Below are 17350 nucleotides of genomic sequence, written 5' to 3'. Positions count from 1 at the left end.
CAGGCTGCAGCCGCGTGGACTCAGCCGGAGAAAACACAGGGGCCATGGGGCGGGCTCGAGGCTGCAGACACCCAACTCCTCTACAGCGAGGCAGCACTGTTGCCGCTGCTTCAAAGATATGGAAGCCAGTGCAGGTTAGATTTGTTTTAAGGGATTGAAATGTTAACAGCATAAGTATCAGATGGCTAGTACTTCTGTAGTTACTTAGATCACAGGCTACTGAGGAATGAACAGAGGGGGAGAAAACATAGCTCTGAGGCTTCGCTTGTCATTTTTTTTTCCTGCGCTCTGTTTTTATAAGCGAAGGTTAAAATGTGGAGATTCGCTGTGTAGAGGAGCCAATCTCTGTTCGTCTGTGCAGGGTGATGACTGTTAGAATACTTCTAAATGAGCCTTGAAAGAAACTGTCTGTTCAGTTCTCCCAACTAGTTCTGAAATAGCCTGTTCACACACACAGCTTCTGTGTGTACTTGGTGTGTGTATGTTTTTGTTTTAAATAGCTGTTACTTTTTTTTTGCTTGTTAAACTAATGAGTGAGGACAACATATTTTTAAAAGATTAAATGCATTTTTATGATGTCTTTAAAGCCACTGTCCTCTTCTGTTAAATGTATTCCTGTGGAGTCCACTGATTTTTGAGAATGGAATCGATTGCATCAGCAGTTACTCGTTAGATTTTTTTTTTTCTTAATGTGTATTGCTATTCTGCTATCTGAAGACAGGGGCATGTGAGTATTTTTTGTAAGTCCTAAATAAATGAATTGGTTTTGGTTTAGGAGCATCAGGCCAGACATTTTTTAGGTTTTAGTAACTGCTTATCATTTCCTAGAAATGAAGATATGAAAAATGGATATCTCGGAGAATCACGTTTTCAATCATTTTGTAAATTAGGATTGCCTACCAGTGTAGTCACGGTGTGATTGCTGTGTATTCCCTCTCTGGATGTAGCCTGACATGAAAAAGTTTACATTCCAATACTGAGGAGTTGCATTCCACTGGGCAGTTCTGACGTACCACAGGAATGCGGAGGCCCATACAAAGGGCAAGCTTAGGGCCACTGACGGAAGAGGCTTCCGTGCTCAGCGACTGCCTTTCGTGGAAACTCACACTCACAGCAAGTGCTCATGACTCAACTTGGATGGGGAAAATGTGGTCACAGGAACGCAGGACAGGGGGGCCTTCCCTCAGAAGGAGCCTGCAAAACCCTGTCCGGTGAATCACAGCCTGTGGGTATTTGTGAAAACTAGGTAAGATTTTATATTTGCAGGCATTGGTGCTGTCTTCCTGTGAGCCTTGAACTTGAAAGTTTATCAGGCTGTTAATGTTTTTCTCTATTTTACATTATGTAGAAGACTAATTACTTTCAGTAAATTTTTTGTCTGCATATTGTGGGTACTATCAAGTCATTCCATTTTGCACCTGTAAAAATATTAAACTTAGTTTATTTCACTTTTAGGAACAATTTGTAATTCTTAATTTTTAATTTGTTCCGTTAAAATAACTTAATGGGAGTGAAAATCTGGATTGTTAAACTGTCTTTGGAGCAACCATTCCTCAGTTAGTTTTACTGGGGGAATATGAGCATTTAGTAATACTCTGTTGTGCTGCAGGTGGTCTTTTCATTAATCAGTTGCTGGGAGTTTAACCTTTTTTTTTTTTTTTTTTAAATAGCGCAGAGAACCAATAGTTTGATGCAAAGTGAGTCTGCGTCACTTTTAGTTGTCACCTTTGGTTGTTTAGTGTAAGATTATCGGGACATTCTGAAATTGCATTGAGGTTAATAGTTGAAAGCCAAGCTATACACCATACCTTTACAAAACAATTTAGAAGGATTTAAAGACTATAGTCATTAAATGTTCACACCTTGTAGAATCAGAAGCCTGTCAGCGTTCTTAAAACACACAAACCGTACTTCTCCATTTCTCCGCATCTCTTTCTAACTTTCTGGCCTTTTGTGAAAGGCTGGCATCAAGTAGAGGAAGGGCTAACAGGTTTTTAAGTATTCAGACCGTCTCACTGATAACTGTTACCTACATCTTTTTTTGAAAGACAGTTATTATATATGTATTTTAATATTTGTATCTTATATGTAAATGCCCATGTACATAGAAAGACTGAAATTACCAGAAGACAGGGATCATTTTTTTTTTAAGTTTAAATTCAAAGTTAAAAAAAAGCTGTGTCACTTTAAAAATTGAGTTTAAATTTTAAAAATCTCTTTGTTTATCTTGGTGCGTCGTATTCTGAGTGCCATTTCAAAGGAGCAGATGTGCTAGTAGTTGAATTTCTGGCGGCAGCTGCCTGAAGAGGCTTGGTTTTTATAGATTTGACATTTAAATCTTTGAGTCTCCCAGGGTGACCCTCAGGCTCTTGATGGTCATTTGTAATTCTGCTGAATTCGAGTTGCCTTCTGAATTACAGCAGCTGACTTGTCTTTTTCACTCAGCTAGCCAGCGAGTGAGCAAGCTTCTGAGAATCCACCTTCCCACAGAGCTCTGTTCCCCACTTGTCACTGGGTTTATGCTTGACTGGTATAAGAGATGCACTATAGCAATGTTCCTGAGGAGGTCTGGGAATTATTCCTTGTACATGGCAAGCTTACCAAAGACCAGAGTTCTTATATTATTGAGTGTGGAAAAGGGCTATAGCAGAAAGTCAGAGGAAGGGTCAGGTCGGTGTGGGATCCCAGAACCCTGGCTGATGGAGTCTGATGGTGATTTGGGGCATCTCTTTTAACCTACTCTTAGCTAGATTGGCTTAGTTTCTCCACTTACGCAATTGAACTGGAGGGACAGTTCTCATGGGAAGAGGAGGATGGTGGGTCATACATATTATAAGCACTTGGGGGCCTTTTCCTAAATAGAAATATTTGAGGGCTTTTGATGTAGCACATTGGACTCTGACATACTTTCAGGTGAGAAGCTGGAGGAAAAAATGCCAAGATACCCTGTACTATATGATTTTCAAGTTTTTTCTCAGCTCTGACATTCAAGAAATGCATTTTGTTTTTTGCGGTGCGCGGGCCTCTCACTGTTGTGGCCTCTCCTGTTGCGGAGCACAGGCTCCGGACGCGCAGGCTCAGTGGCCATGGCTCACGGGCCCAGCCGCTCCGCGGCATGTGGGATCTTCCCGGACCGGGGCACGAACCCGTGTCCCCTGCATCGGCAGGCGGACTCTCAGCCACTGCGCCACCAGGGAAGCCTGCATTTTGTTTTTGAGATGCATTGTAGGCAGCAAATATGACATTCTTTTTTATTAAACTCTTGGCGCTCGCTGTTCTGCCTGTTATCACAACTTTCTGTGTGGTCATCTTCCATGGAATACAAACTATTTAAGAATAGGGGCTATATTTAGTGAGCTTCTTGTAAGCTCTGTATTGATTACATAGTTCATGTTGATTCTGTAGTACGTGTCCAGTGAGTATTTGGAAGAGGGATAGGAAACAAAATTGTATGTGTGTGTGCATCTCTCTCTCTTTTCTCCCTCTCTCTCCATATATATGTGGACGCGGGGCAGGGAGACGCCCTCATTTATGACCGGGGATAAAATAAAAAATGGGATAATGCTGGATCAGAGGAAAATGTAGGTATAATTGACTCTTCAAAACTGATTTCAGGTTACCAGGGGGGAAGGGTGGGTGGGAGGGATAGACTGGGAGTTTGGGATTGACACATTCACACTGCTATATATAAAATAGATAACCAACAAGGACCTACTGTATAGCACAGGGAACTCTGGTCAATATTCTGTAATAACCTAAATGGGAAAAGAATTGATACATGTATATGTATGACTGAATCATTTGGCTGTACACCTGAAACTAACACAACATTGTAAATCAACTATACTCCAATATAAAATAAAAATTTTAAAAAACTGATTTCAGATATTTCAGTAATACTTGTTTACCATGTCTTTGTATCTTCCTAGTTCTTTCACCCATGACCTCTATCACTTCATTGCTAAATCAGTGTAGAAAAAGATTGGTTCCAAGTTAATCAATGGTATAGCTCAGTCATCAAACTTAACTCTTCCTTTGCCCCTAAGGTTGGTTCTTGTTTGGTCAAAGTGGAATTACTCCTTTTTCTTATTCCAGTCCTGAATTTTGCCAAAATACTCAAAACCACTAAAACAAACACACAAATCTTCTTGATAAGTTTCTCTTATATACTTAAAAAAAAATGTGGATATGCGCATGTGTGTGCATAACGTAAAATATGCCACTTTAACCATTTAAAGTGTAGGATTCAGTGGTGTTAATTGCAGTCACACTGTGGTGCAACCATCATCACTACCTATTTCCACAACTTACGTTGCATAGCTCCAAACAGAAACTTTGTAACTTTGCATTTCCCTAACCCCTGGAAACCTCAGGTCTACTTCCTGTCTTTATGAATCTACCTATTCTAGATAGTTCACATAAGTGGTATCTTACAATATTTGTCATTTTGTGACTGGCTCTTGCACTTAGCATAATGCTTTCAAGGCTTGTCCATGTTATAACATATATGAGAACTTCCGTCCTTTTTATTGCTGGATAATATTCCATTGTATATATCACATTTTGTTTATCCACTCATCAGTTGACACTTGTGTTGTTTTCACCTTTTGGCTATTGCAAATAATGCTGCAGTGAAATATCTGTTTGGGTCCATGTTTTTGATACTTTTGGGTATTTATCTAGGAGTAGAATTGCTGGGTCTTATATTAATCCTGTGTTTAACTTTTTGAGGACGTGCCAAACTCTTTTCCACAGTGACGGCACCATCTTACATTCTGAACAGCAAAATTCAAGGGTTCCAGCTTCTCTAGATCCGCTTCAACATTTTTTGCATTCTTTGCGTTTTTTTTTTTTTAATTATAGCCATCCTAATATCTCATTCACATCTAGTATCAGGTGTGATATGGTATCTGGTTGTGTTTTTTGTTGTCTTTTTGTTTGTTTTGTTTTTATTTTGAGGAAGCACAGCAAGGATTTATTAAGCACTCTTGGGGGGAGAGTGGGCAACTTGGGTGAGTAGCTTCGTTGTGGTTTTGATTTACTTTTCCCTAATAACTAAGGATGTTGATACATATATCTTCTTTGGAGAAAGGTCTATTCAAGTCCTTTGCCTCTTTTTTAATTGGGTTGTCTTTTTGTTGTTGAGCTATAGGAGTTCTTCGTGTATTCTGGATATTAAACCCTTCTCAGATATATGATTTGCAAATATTTTCTCCTGTTCTGTAGATTATCTTTTCAGTTTCTTGATAATGTCCTTCAATGCACCAAAGTTTTCAGTTTTGATGAAGTTCAGTTTATTTATTTTTCCTTTTGCTGCTGGTGCTTTAGGTGTCATCTCTGGGTCCATTGTCAAATCCAAGGTAATGGTGATTTATCCCTTCTTTTATCCCCCTAAGAGTTTTATGGGTTTTGGCTCTTTTATTTAGTCAGTGATCTGTTTTCAGTTAATTTTTGTATGTCATGAGAGGTGGGGGTCCAACTTCATTCTTTTTCATGTGGAAGTACAGTTGTCTCAGCACATTTGTTAAAGAGACTGTTCTTCCCCCGTTGAATGAACTTGACCTTTGTCAAAATTAGCCATAGATATGGGTTTATTTCTGGGTTCTCAGTTTTATTTCATTGGTCCATATGTGTCTATCCTTATGCCACTACCACACTGGTTTGATTACTGCAGCTTTGTAGTAAGTTTTGAAATTAAAAGTGTGAGTTCACTAACTGTTGTTTTTCAAGATTGTTTTGGCTAATTAGGGCCCCTTGCAATTTCATATGAATGTGAAGATTGGTTTTTCCTTTTCTGCAAAAACTATTTTTGGGGTATTTTGATGGGAATTGCATCAAATTTGTAGATCACTTTTTGTAGTCTCTTCTAAGACTTAATAATAAAAAAGAATGCATTTGATAGGACTAACTTCATTTCTGACAGTGGCACCAAGGAACATTTGGAGGAGAATTTAGGCAAATGGCTTTGGAACAATCTTTATCTATTTCTGACTTTTCTTAAAACCCTCAAGGATTGTAGGTGTACTTTTTAAGTTAACCAAGTTCTTATTTAATCTGTATCATTTCTACAATTCCTTAAGTCATGGTTTTAGAAATTTAAATGATACCAACTTTCAGCTGCTGTTAATAAGATTGAATGAAGTGATCTTTTAATTTGTGCCTCTGGTTTTACAGAAAGCCCTTTGGCTACCCTTAATTTTTTTGGTGGAAACTTTTTAGCTTTGTGTTTTTCCCCTTAGAAACTTTTCTGGGGCGGTGCTCTATTGTAGATTCATGTGGTTTTCTATAAGGGTATGTATAGTAATTTTCATTTTTAATTTCTCCTAGTGTGTCCATCCTTTTGAGGTGTATCTCTGTTTATTATTTGTTATTTATTATGTTAGCAGTTTACTGTGCTAATGCCTTGAAAGACTTCTAGTTTTCATTTGACTTTTAATTGAAACATGAGAACTCTTTGCTGTTTAATCTTATCTTACACACTTTGTGCATTTGATCACTTTTCACGTAGAATATTTCCTTGTGCAGGTTGGGTCCTTCCTGCTTTTTTATACGCACATAAAACTTTATAAAAATGGCTTGTACTTTATTCTTACTGGCTTTGTTTTGTGCTTTACTATCTAAACGTCTCTGTGTCATTTGTACACCTGAGGATTTCTCTCCATTTCTTCCTACTAAATCATCTAAAATATCTTAAAAATTTGGTCTTAATATCATCTGTGGGAGATCTTACCTGCTGTATGTCTCTATCCAGTTACCTTTTTTATCTCTAAAGTTTTCCAGGACTGTATTTTTAAAACTTTTTTATGTGTTTATTTATTTTTCTTGGAGTATAGTTGCTGTACAGTGTTGTGTTAGTTTCTACTGTACAGCAAAGTGAATCAGCTATACGTATACATATAGCCCCTCATTTTTGGATTTCCTTCCCATTTAGGTCCCCCCAGAGCCTTGAGTCCAGGACTGTATTTTTAAAACAGTTTATTTATATAGAACTTGGTCAGAGATTTTTTAAAACTTAGTAAATAATGGTGTTTACTTACTTTTGTTTCTATATTTATTGTTTCAAAGAATCAGAGAGTAGAAGCAGAAGTATTTTGTGGGCTGAATGGGTTTCTAGGTGACGTTTTTCGTTCCTCCCTGACCATTCCGACCTTACAGCTTCTGGTTTGTAAGCTGAGAGCCAAGGGACCTTGTCATTAGGCCCCAGCGAGTGCGTTCATGACTTGCGCCTTAGCTCTTCTGAGGCCACTCTTTCCTTCTGGGTTCTTGGCTGTGTTCGAAACAGTGGATTTTTGGATAAATGAAATAATTTATTCTCCCTTTTGCTGGAGTGGGTTCTCTGGGCATTTGCCTTTTCCCCCTCAATGTATTCAAAGAATTAACCTGACAAGAGTCTATTTTTTCTCCTATGGTTCACATCTTTGTGATGGTCAGTAGAACCTGAGTCTTTTGGGGCTTCAAAGAGAGTTTTGTTAGGTTTTAGTGCAGCTCACTTTGCAAAAGGCATAGAGATATTTTTTGTAGCTCATCTTAGGGGATGCACACTTTTCATCCCTAGAGTAATAGTGTGAGTGCAACTAAATACATGAATATCTTCTCAGCCGTAAAGTTCTGTTGAACTAATGGCTGATGGGTAAGGGGTTTTACAGCCTTAATTCTGGAGTACGGAGTGGTTGGTACTAGAATTAGGCATAAAATAAACAAATACCACATAGTTTATTCCTGTTGATGTCACTACTTTTGTTGCTAAAATTTGTGAGCAACTCAATTCTAGCAGTTTTTATCTTTTAAGTTGTCATCTGAGCACTGTATGCGTTATAGACGTTTGACTTTTTTTTTTTTTACTACATGAAATTTTAAAAAAGGAAAACCAGTCGATCATTATGATTATGAAGCTTGTCTGGTTCTGTAATTTAATAAAATACGAAAAAACTTAGAGTCACATGATTTTCTTTAGATTTTAATGCTATTTTATTTAGTGATAAAACTTAAACATACAATATATGTTTTTACCTAGTCCTATAACAGGGTTCAACGGGCAATGATGGCATGAAACCTGCTACATATTTTACTAACACACTGAGATTATTTCTTAGTTTGTAGTGCATCATTAAATTATAAGCTTCATTGTAAAAACTTAAATTGCAAGTAGGTAGTTTCAAAAACCAGAAGCAAATTTTTGTGTGTGTTGAGAATTTTCCACAACTTTAGTGGTTTTTAATTGTAAACTAAGAGGAGAATATGTAAAAATTTAGGTCATTTTAATTGCATGTGAAATAACATGACAAAGAAGATAAGATTATTTTATTTTTCTTGGTAGATTTTTTTCCACTTAAAAAAAGCACTTCGATATGTATGGTTGTGAGAATATGTATGTATGAATATTTTTTGAAGGATTTTTCAGATATGCTAAGTATGGTTCTTTTTGATTTTCATAGAAACAATTTTGGAGCAAGAAATGACTTCAGTGATGGCCTGGGCTCACCCGATAACCTTAAAAATGAGTACAGTTTAGACTATGAGGATGGTCAAGTTGGTTTGCTAGAGGTCACAGGCTGATAGACTGAGAACGTTGACTTTCTTGTTCTCTTCATCTTACATGACTTTTTTTTTTTCCTAATCCAAGTTGGGTTCTAATATGTGAAACATTGTGTACTACCATGACGTAGAGAGAGTTATAAAAGGAATGAGAATGTCCATAGGAGCCGCTCAAATGTCTAATTGATTTGGGGAAAAAATGCTTGATAAAATAGCTCTTTGGAAGCCTTTTTTCCTCATATTTTTCTCAAAAATGATTAAAAATGATTACTGGGACTTCCCTGGCAGCCCAGTGGTTAAGACTCCGTACCTCCGCGTTTCCACTGCAGGGGCCGCGGGTTCGATCCCTGGTTGGGAAATTAAGATCCCCCATGCTGCACGGTGTGGCCACAAAAAAAAAGGGTACTAAGATGTTGACTGGAGGGAAGGGAGGCCTTTTGGAGTAGTGAATGAGCAGAGGTAGGTGGTACGTTAGCAGAACAAGTCATGACTACTTAGAACTCTTCATAGCTCTAGTTGGCATATAGCTATGCCAGAGAGAATAAATCTGCTCTAGTGGGTATTTCCACAGATGGGGCAGAGGTGCCGTGTCTGCAGTCGGCAGTGCAGTGTTCACGCGGAAAGGGGCTTTGGGAATGCATGTCCACTTAAGTCACTGTGTAGCTGAAAGCCCTGAGTTGAATACCTTTTCCTTAAACTGATTTTGAATAAGTTGATTTGAAAAATAACTACATTTTTAAGTGAAAGAAATGTTTAACCTAAGCAAATTAAGTTATAGAAGAGGATTATATGCATTTTATACTTTGGATATTTTTATAGTTTGCCACTGATCCAACTCCCACCCCTGTTAGAATATTCTAAATCTTCACCTGCCTGGGTGTGGTTTCAAACAGCCTAACCCCAAACACATTCATAATGATTCTTCATTACTTACATTATGAATTCAAAAACGTTATATTGGAATTTTCCAGAAAAATATATCTGAGATTTAAAAATTTGAATGGTTCCTTGTCATTCTGTGTAATAATGGTTTGAGATAGCTCTCTTTCTTCAGTATGTATTTTTTATAGTTGTTTTCTTCCTTGTTTTTATTCATCTGAAGGGTTAGCTTAAATTCATAATTTGTATTACTTAAATCTTTTTTTTCTTTCTAGTTTTGGCAAGCGTTCTGCAGGAAGCTTTAGGCGTGGCTGTGAATGCATTGTGTTAGAGCCTTCTGAAATGATTGTGGTAAGAATACTTCTGTGAAGACTTTTTTCCCTTAAAAAAAGTTATGAAATAAAAGTATTTTCACAAACTACCTATAATAGTGTATTATATATTTCATAACTTTAGGTATATTTATTTCATAACTTTTTGAGTTTTAATTCATAATCATTATAATTATTTACGGGATTCAAATAATGAAAAAGAAAGTTTAAAAGGGTCACGTACCTAAATGTTTGGTGTTTGAACTTTATAAATCAGTCTATGAAAATGCCATTTAATTTAAACTTGGAGAGAATCTTGGAATTGCAGGATTTTAGCTCTCCAAATATTGGTTGGAATGAGTGAGATACTTTAAATGAGACACAGTGATATATATTCAGGCAACAATTGACATAAGGAAATCAGTTCACTTCCTTTATCTAATTGAAAGAAATTTGGAGGACTTTTATGCTGGTTAAATACTCTGTTGAGATTTTTATCTCTTTTTAATTGAATAGTGTGATTTAAAAAATATATTGAGGTAAGACATATGCAAAAAAACATAACGTTAGAAGAGATATTAGCAACATAATTATTTTTACTGATGCTTGAAGAAAAGCCTGTCACATTCTTCCTTACTATATAAAAATGATTTTAAGACGGGACACTATGGACCCCTTAAAAAAATCAGCAACAAAAATAAGATTGGAGGGAGTGCCCAGTAGAGACATTCAGTTGGCTAATGTGCATAATATTTCCCATCCAGCATCTATCTGGGCAAGGAAACTTTTTGAATAAATGATGGCCTAAAATAGATGATGATGGAGGGCTTTTTATTCATATTTAATAAAATATTTGGTAAATGTCTATACATCTATTTTCAGAGGAGATGTAGGTTTTTTCCCTATGATGGAGGAGAGGAATTTGTCAGAAATGGGAACTTCCTCGTCAAAGCTAGTGAAAACTTTTGATAAAATTTCCCAAAATGTACTGTTAAGTGAGAAAGTGGCATGGTGGTGAGTAAAGATTTAGGAGTGGAAAAATGTAGGCAGATACGTTGGGCTTTCCAGCCACAGGTCTTGAAAAGCATTTTAGATATTCCCTCGAGATTTTGGTCTCTGTTACTGCTATTTTGTGTTGATCTGAAGGATTTTTGATCTCCAAAATTCCTTGAGGATTTTGTCCTTGTCCATATGATGCTAACTACTAGGTTTGTCAGTGTGAGAACCATCTTAGAATCTAAATATGCTTTTGTGAGCAATACATTATGTAAGTGTGACGGGGACTAACCGAACGTAACTTTTCTTCTGTTAGTCCATTCATCACTTTCTAAATGTTTAAAATGAGGAAATTATGTTTTGAGAACAATGCTATTTATAATAAAAGAAAAAAGAAACTGAATCCGTAGAATGAAAGTAGGAAGAGAAGCTCTTAAGTAATCTACCAAAGTCATTCTGCCAGTAGTCGTGTCTGAGTCATTTGGGATTTGGGTGTTTTTTTTTTTTCTTTTTAAACAGATTTACTTCATGAGAGTTTTTGTGCTTTAGTTAAGACAATGGGGCAGTTGCTTTCATAATGCATGGTGATGTATCCTGTGAGATCTTTCATTAATAAATCAGAACAAAGACTACTGAAAATATCCTTCCCTTTGAGACTGCAGGAAATTCAGGAGTTACCCATATTGTCCTAAGTGGAACTGAAAATGCCTCTTCTCTTTTATAAAGAAAAGTTACTCAGAACCAGTTAGTTCTAGGGAAGTTCAGAAACATCTGAAGTCTGTCGAGATAGTTTGTCTACAAATGTCTTTGCACAGTGAATGAATGTAGACTATCCGTAAGTTTTATTCTGCATCTAATCTTAATATGGAACATGGTGTTTGAAGAAATGAAATCTTGGGGGATTTTATTTCAGGTAGACTATATGGATGAAAATGAAGAATATTTTCAGCGTCAAGCTTCTCATCGACAGTCTCGAAGGAGATTTAGAAAAATCAACCAGAAAGGGGAAAGACAAACGATTATCGACACTGTGGATCCTTATCCTGTGGGCAAACCACCTTTGCCTAGAGGCTATCATACGGTAAGTTACACAAGTATAATAATTATCTTTATAGCTTTTTGGTGGGAGTTTTGTGAAAGGGCATACATTTTCCATTTTTGATGAATAATTCCTTTCTGTGGTATACTTACTCAAAGTGCAGATTTTTCTGGAAACACATAATATGAATAGTTTAAGGAGCATTGAAATAAGGTATCAAAAGGCATTGTTTAGCCTTTTTATTTCTTAACACGGTCTCTGAGGATCAGCTTTGTGGTCATCATGTACAGTTGTAACTGGGATATTTTTAGGTTCTGATCTTAATCTAAAATGTTGCCCTTTCCCTCACCGTCCCCAGTGACGGGTATCATACCTGTTTTTTATTCAAAAGTTAGATATTTAAAAATTACCTATTATCTTCATACCATTGTGAGAATATTATCTGAGAATTTTTTGTTTTTAATATGATGAAGTGAGAGCATAATTTGAAATGATGCTTCTGTAAATCCCAGTGTAAAGATGGTCTGAAGCATTTCTAACAGGTTCAGAGGTCCTCTTTAATACTTTCACCACTTGATCGTCATTTATTCCGTAAATATTAGGTGAAGAAACTACTTCTTATGTTTGAGGAAACCGAGGCACAGATAATGATTGATTTGTACAAGACCCCAGCGTAGTCAGTTTGGGAGCCTTATTTTTCTCACTCATTTCTCTCTGCTCAGCTGTGCTGTGTCCATGTCCCCCGGTGGCCCACCCAGAATAGTGGCAAATATATTTGAGGATTTCTGTTTTCAAGAAGAACGTAACTTGAATTCTTCCATATGTCATAATAAGGTCAAATATGGTTCATCTATACTTACAATACCATTAAATGAGCACTCATTCGTGAAATTAATTTTAAAATAAACATATGAAAAAATAAAAATAGGTAAACGACAACTATTTTACATTTCTTATTTGTTTGTCTTCCGTATCCTCTTCTTTCTTTTTGCAAATAAGTATAAATGCAAACCACATGGGAAAATGTATATAGACTTAAAACTATGTACTTAATTTTCTGGTAACTTGGAAGGATGCATCTTATACCCGCACTTGATGTGTTCTATTTCTGAGAGCCCTTTGTATTTGAATATTCAAGCAGTTTTGGCCACCAGCTCTCAGCCTGCTCCTCTCACTGCCCATGCGCACAATTTTAATTTCACATGAATTTCATAGTTGAATCATTTCATTGAGCTCATTTGCAAAGGGTTGCTTTTTGCTCATCATAAAGTCAGCTTTGTTTGCCTGCTGCAGAGCCTTGGTATTTTTTTGAAAAAAAACTTATGAAAGGTTTTTTGTTACCATTGTCTATACAAGAAGGTAGTATTTTTAGTGTCGATGTAGCATCGTGGAAGAAGGAACTATGGGTTAAAAATAGTTGTACACATTACTAGTACAACCTACTAATATTGTTAATACTCTTTCTGCTTTGGAATTATGTTTCCAAGTCAGATTCTACACCAAGATATTTAGCGGCAGTGTGGGTTACTAAAGATTTAGCGTTCAAGCTGATTGGTTTGATTTTATAGTTATATTTGTCCCATTTAAGTTGGGGGGTGTCATTTTATAATTATTTCTCTCTCCTAGCCCCATGTTTTCCCCCTTTATGTAATACTTCACCCACCTCCCCTACATGACTCCCCCTTTTTAATCTGATTTTTTGGTAAACGTGTAGTTTTTAAAAATTACTCAAGATTCCTTTTTTTTTAGTGGTTTTAAAAAATGTCTTACCTGGTCAACAGGTACTTTTATGAGGGAAAATTCAGTACTAGGGTGAAAAATTTCACTTGCTCACTGATGGATCAGGTACCAGTTTGCTAATACGTGACATGGTGGTGTTAATTTTTCTAAGTGAGTTCAGATGGGCAACAAGTGTCATAATTCTAAATATTGAATCCTGTCTTTTCATGCAAATTGTGTTTTAATTTTATTTATATAATTATTTTGCCTAAGTACATGATTTTAACATACGAAAACAACAAAATTAGCCCTAAGTCACATTTACTTATTCTGAGCAGAAATACTCCTTTTGCAAGAACCCTAGTAAGGTGGGAGCCAGGGTGCAAAGTTGGTTGAAAAGGTGCATGGTCCTCCTTCACAGGCGACCTAAATGGTTGCAGGTGCATTTCAGGTGCATGGCTAAGGAACATAAAGGACATCATACATGTAGCCAGTGCTGTATGGTCATTCTTAACCTGATTTAACCTGATCTTCATTTTGGCAGATGTACTGTAGCATGTCTGATAATGTCATCTTCTCCTTTCCTCCTCTATGGCACTCATTTCATTTTGGCTCAAAGGAATGCACTAAATCTCAGGTATTGTAATCTGTGTGTGGTCTCCTAATACTAACCTCAGTTCATCTGTGAATTTGCATTGTAACTAATGAGTTTATAACATTGATGTGTTTTGCTTCGTCTTGTTCTTTTGTATTTTGCCCTGATTTAGTAAAACCCCTTACAACTTTGAAAGGGTCAGTGGTTTGGTTGATGTCACAGGCTGCTTTATTTGTGCAGACCTAGGGACAAATTGCTCACTTTCTTTGAGGAACGAATACAAGTGCAGACTACATATTTTTAAGAATGAGTGGAGCACAGTTCTTACCTAACCTGCTTGGCGCATAAAGAAATGGAGAGAGAAAGACAGGCAGATAGGCATCGTGGGTGTTTAACTGCTTTTTGTGTGTAAGTTTTATGGGAAATCCATTAGACATCTACATTTTAAAGGCTAGAGGTGAAAGGTTTAAATTTCAGGAATCCCAGTGTGAGAGCATTTTGGGAGACCACTGGTAAAATTTTAGTCAGAATAAAGGCTTTGTCAAAAAGGAAATAAGAATTTACACTTCGCTTGCGTTTTCTTATTTGCGCTTGATTTTTAACCAGATTTCATGCTTTTATTTCATTCTGTATTTTAATTGAGGCCTATAATAATATCTTTGCTCATTTGTTTCATGCCAATATATGACTAATTTACGGTTTCAGCATTACTCGTTTGAAATTTTGGGTCCAATTTGGGGTTATCAGGGAATTTGGAGTCAGGGAAGAAAAACTCATTTATCTCTGGAAACTAATTGGTTAAGTAACTAGTGAAATGTTATGGTTGTGTCTTCTTATTGCCCACGAAAAAGATCATGAATAATTTAATTCACATTAGTGGAAGGCTACTGTCAATGTAATGTCTTTGGCCATTACAGTAACCTCGCCTGAAAACACGAAATATTTGTATAACTTTTCAAATTAAAATAAGGCCATTACTTTACGTTCTATACAATATAATGCATATTAAAATGTCACAGGTGACATAATAGCTGTATTTTATTTTAGAAGCGCTGCTAATTTTTCAGTGATGTGGTAAATCTAAAAAATGTTGATAGTTTTTAAATTTGATAAGATTCTTGTAAAATTGTATAAAAATTTTTTAAATTGTGCCAGTGTTTTGAGCTTTTATCTAGTACATGTATACTTAAAACGTATATAACTTTAATATTTTAAAAGGTACACCGGTATGTAATTAGTCCTCTTGTTCAGTATGAGAAATGACAGGTTAGTCTAATTCCCATGTAGAAGTAGGAATTGAATTTAAAGTGCACTGGGTTATGATGTATACCTTATGTACGCTTTTAAAAATTAGACGTGTTGCAGCAGTTTAAGACAGATGATAGTAATTTCTTCAGAAACACGAATACTCGCACAGTCCATGCAGAGTGCTTTCAGGTCACTTTTTCAAGGCAAGTGTGTGAGGTTTGCAGAGAATAAGCATTTTAAAATGCAGTGAGAAGGCAAGATTGGAGATGGCTTTCATTAGCATTTTCTTACATTTTGATGAGTTGGGTTGAGGCTGTGTTTAAGACTGCCAGAAAACAGGATGCGGCACGAATTTTCAGTCTTTGAGTGGGGAGAGGCAGGTGGCAGAGTCAGGTCCTGGCTAAGGTTCCCGGCGGAGGCTGGGGAATTCGGGGTCATTTCTAGACTGACTTGGGACTTTGGACAGGTTTACCTTGTCGACAGGCTCGGAATAGGGTGGGGGGGGGAACCTGTTTATTTTACCCCTAATTACAGGCCCCGTCTGCATTGATGTGTAATTTATTCTAGAAGTTTGGGTGGGTAGGGAAATGTGAGTTCCATAATAAGAATGGAGAGGAGAGGGAGAGGACTTAAAAGGGAAGAAGGGCCTTCTTACTTTCACCTGGATGCCGGGATGGGGAAGCTGGCACGTACCTGCGCATACCTGTTCTGTCATCTTTTTATTCCTTTTTTTTTTTTTATGGGAAAAAGAAAAAAACAGCTCTGCTCTCTTCCTCGTTTAGAAAGTGTGAAAATTGTACAGAGATATTAGACTGAAGACTGAGGAAAAGTTGTCCCGTCTAAACTGTGGAGGTGATGTGTACCGACTGACGTTTCCTACTGTTGCAGCGTTCCAGGGCTGGTTGCATAATTAAAATGCTCTCCACTCTTTGAGGTTCCGATTGACTTTCCACCTCCACTCCTACTTACCCCCCAAAGTGTGGCTTTACTTTATACAAATTTGAATTAGGAGGATTCAAACACAATATAACATAAAACTTATTTATAAAGTTTCCAATCAGTGCAAACTTTTAATAAGGAGAACCCATCGGTCATAGAAAAAGGTATTTCCCACACATTCTGTTAGTAATCCTTTTCTACAATGGGAATATACACTTCAGGGCACCGTTTAATAATTATGTATTGAATTTTTCTGTAGGTCAGGCTTAGTTTAAAGTTCTTGGTGCAGGTGTACAAAAGAAATAAAAATACTGCATAAAAGTAAGTTAATATAATCTAAGTCAAATACAATGTAATTTTACAAAAACATCATGGAATTAATTTTTTTATCATAGTCAGCGATAATACAATATCTTTAACGTAGCACCAATGTAATAAGGTTGATTCTTATATGAGGCGTATGAAAATGAGTCCTATTTTTAATAAGGTTATTCTTCATAATATAAGACAAGTACTATTTCTTCTAATGGTAATCATTCCTAAGTTATATATATCTTATATATCTCTGAATATAATCTATCACTTTTTTTTAAGTGATGGATTTGATTTAAGTTGGTTTCATCTTCAGTTAAGGACTTCTTAGTAGGTTAATTTCAAAAAAAATTTAAATATTGAAACATGAGAAAATTACAGTGTTTGTGTGATTATGCACATTTATTTGACATTAGACTTTTTGACATGAGCTGTTGTTCTCGCATTAGAAATAGGCAATATTTTCCCTCATGTTACGGCTTTGCTTTGTCACTTATTCTTTACTTTTTCACTGAGGTCTTCCTACTTTAATCCAATATATGCTACTTAACAGTAAGAGCATGTGTTGTGTATCAGTGACTTGTGTGTCTACTAAATTTCCTAGAATATTAAGGTCTTAAGATTTTAACTTATAACAGTCAGTTCATATCCCACTTGACTAATTTATTCAGTGATGATATTTAAAATCTGTTTATGTGCATATACAGAAATTATTCAAGTATGGGGAAATTTCTTAATTACTTGAATATTTTTATTCTTCATCTTTCATCAGGCGTT

At 36.3% G+C, this 17350-nt stretch overlaps 1 protein-coding gene across 7 annotated transcripts in view; it reads left to right on the top strand.

Annotated features, from left to right (window-relative positions):
- Positions 1 to 17350, top strand: part of RAPGEF2 (Rap guanine nucleotide exchange factor 2) — a 246004-nt gene that overhangs the window by 118359 nt on the left and 110295 nt on the right. For 5 of the 7 annotated variants that reach the window (XM_079919703.1, XM_079919701.1, XM_079919705.1 and 2 more), the window contains 3 exons: positions 9690 to 9765; positions 11635 to 11802; positions 14099 to 14116. In XM_079919703.1, coding sequence (XP_079775829.1) covers positions 9690 to 9765; positions 11635 to 11802; positions 14099 to 14116 — 262 coding nt within the window. Of the gene's footprint in view, positions 1 to 8225; positions 8995 to 9689; positions 9766 to 11634; positions 11803 to 14098; positions 14117 to 17350 lie in introns of those variants that run through there. The other 2 variants (XM_079919707.1, XM_079919702.1) reach the window with 2 other exon arrangements.

The sequence above is a fragment of the Stenella coeruleoalba genome (assembly GCF_951394435.1).
Source record: "Stenella coeruleoalba genome assembly, chromosome: 4".
NCBI lineage: Eukaryota > Metazoa > Chordata > Mammalia > Artiodactyla > Delphinidae > Stenella > Stenella coeruleoalba.
Note: the sequence above shows the minus strand (reverse complement) of the source record. Positions and strands in the feature narration are given on the sequence as shown.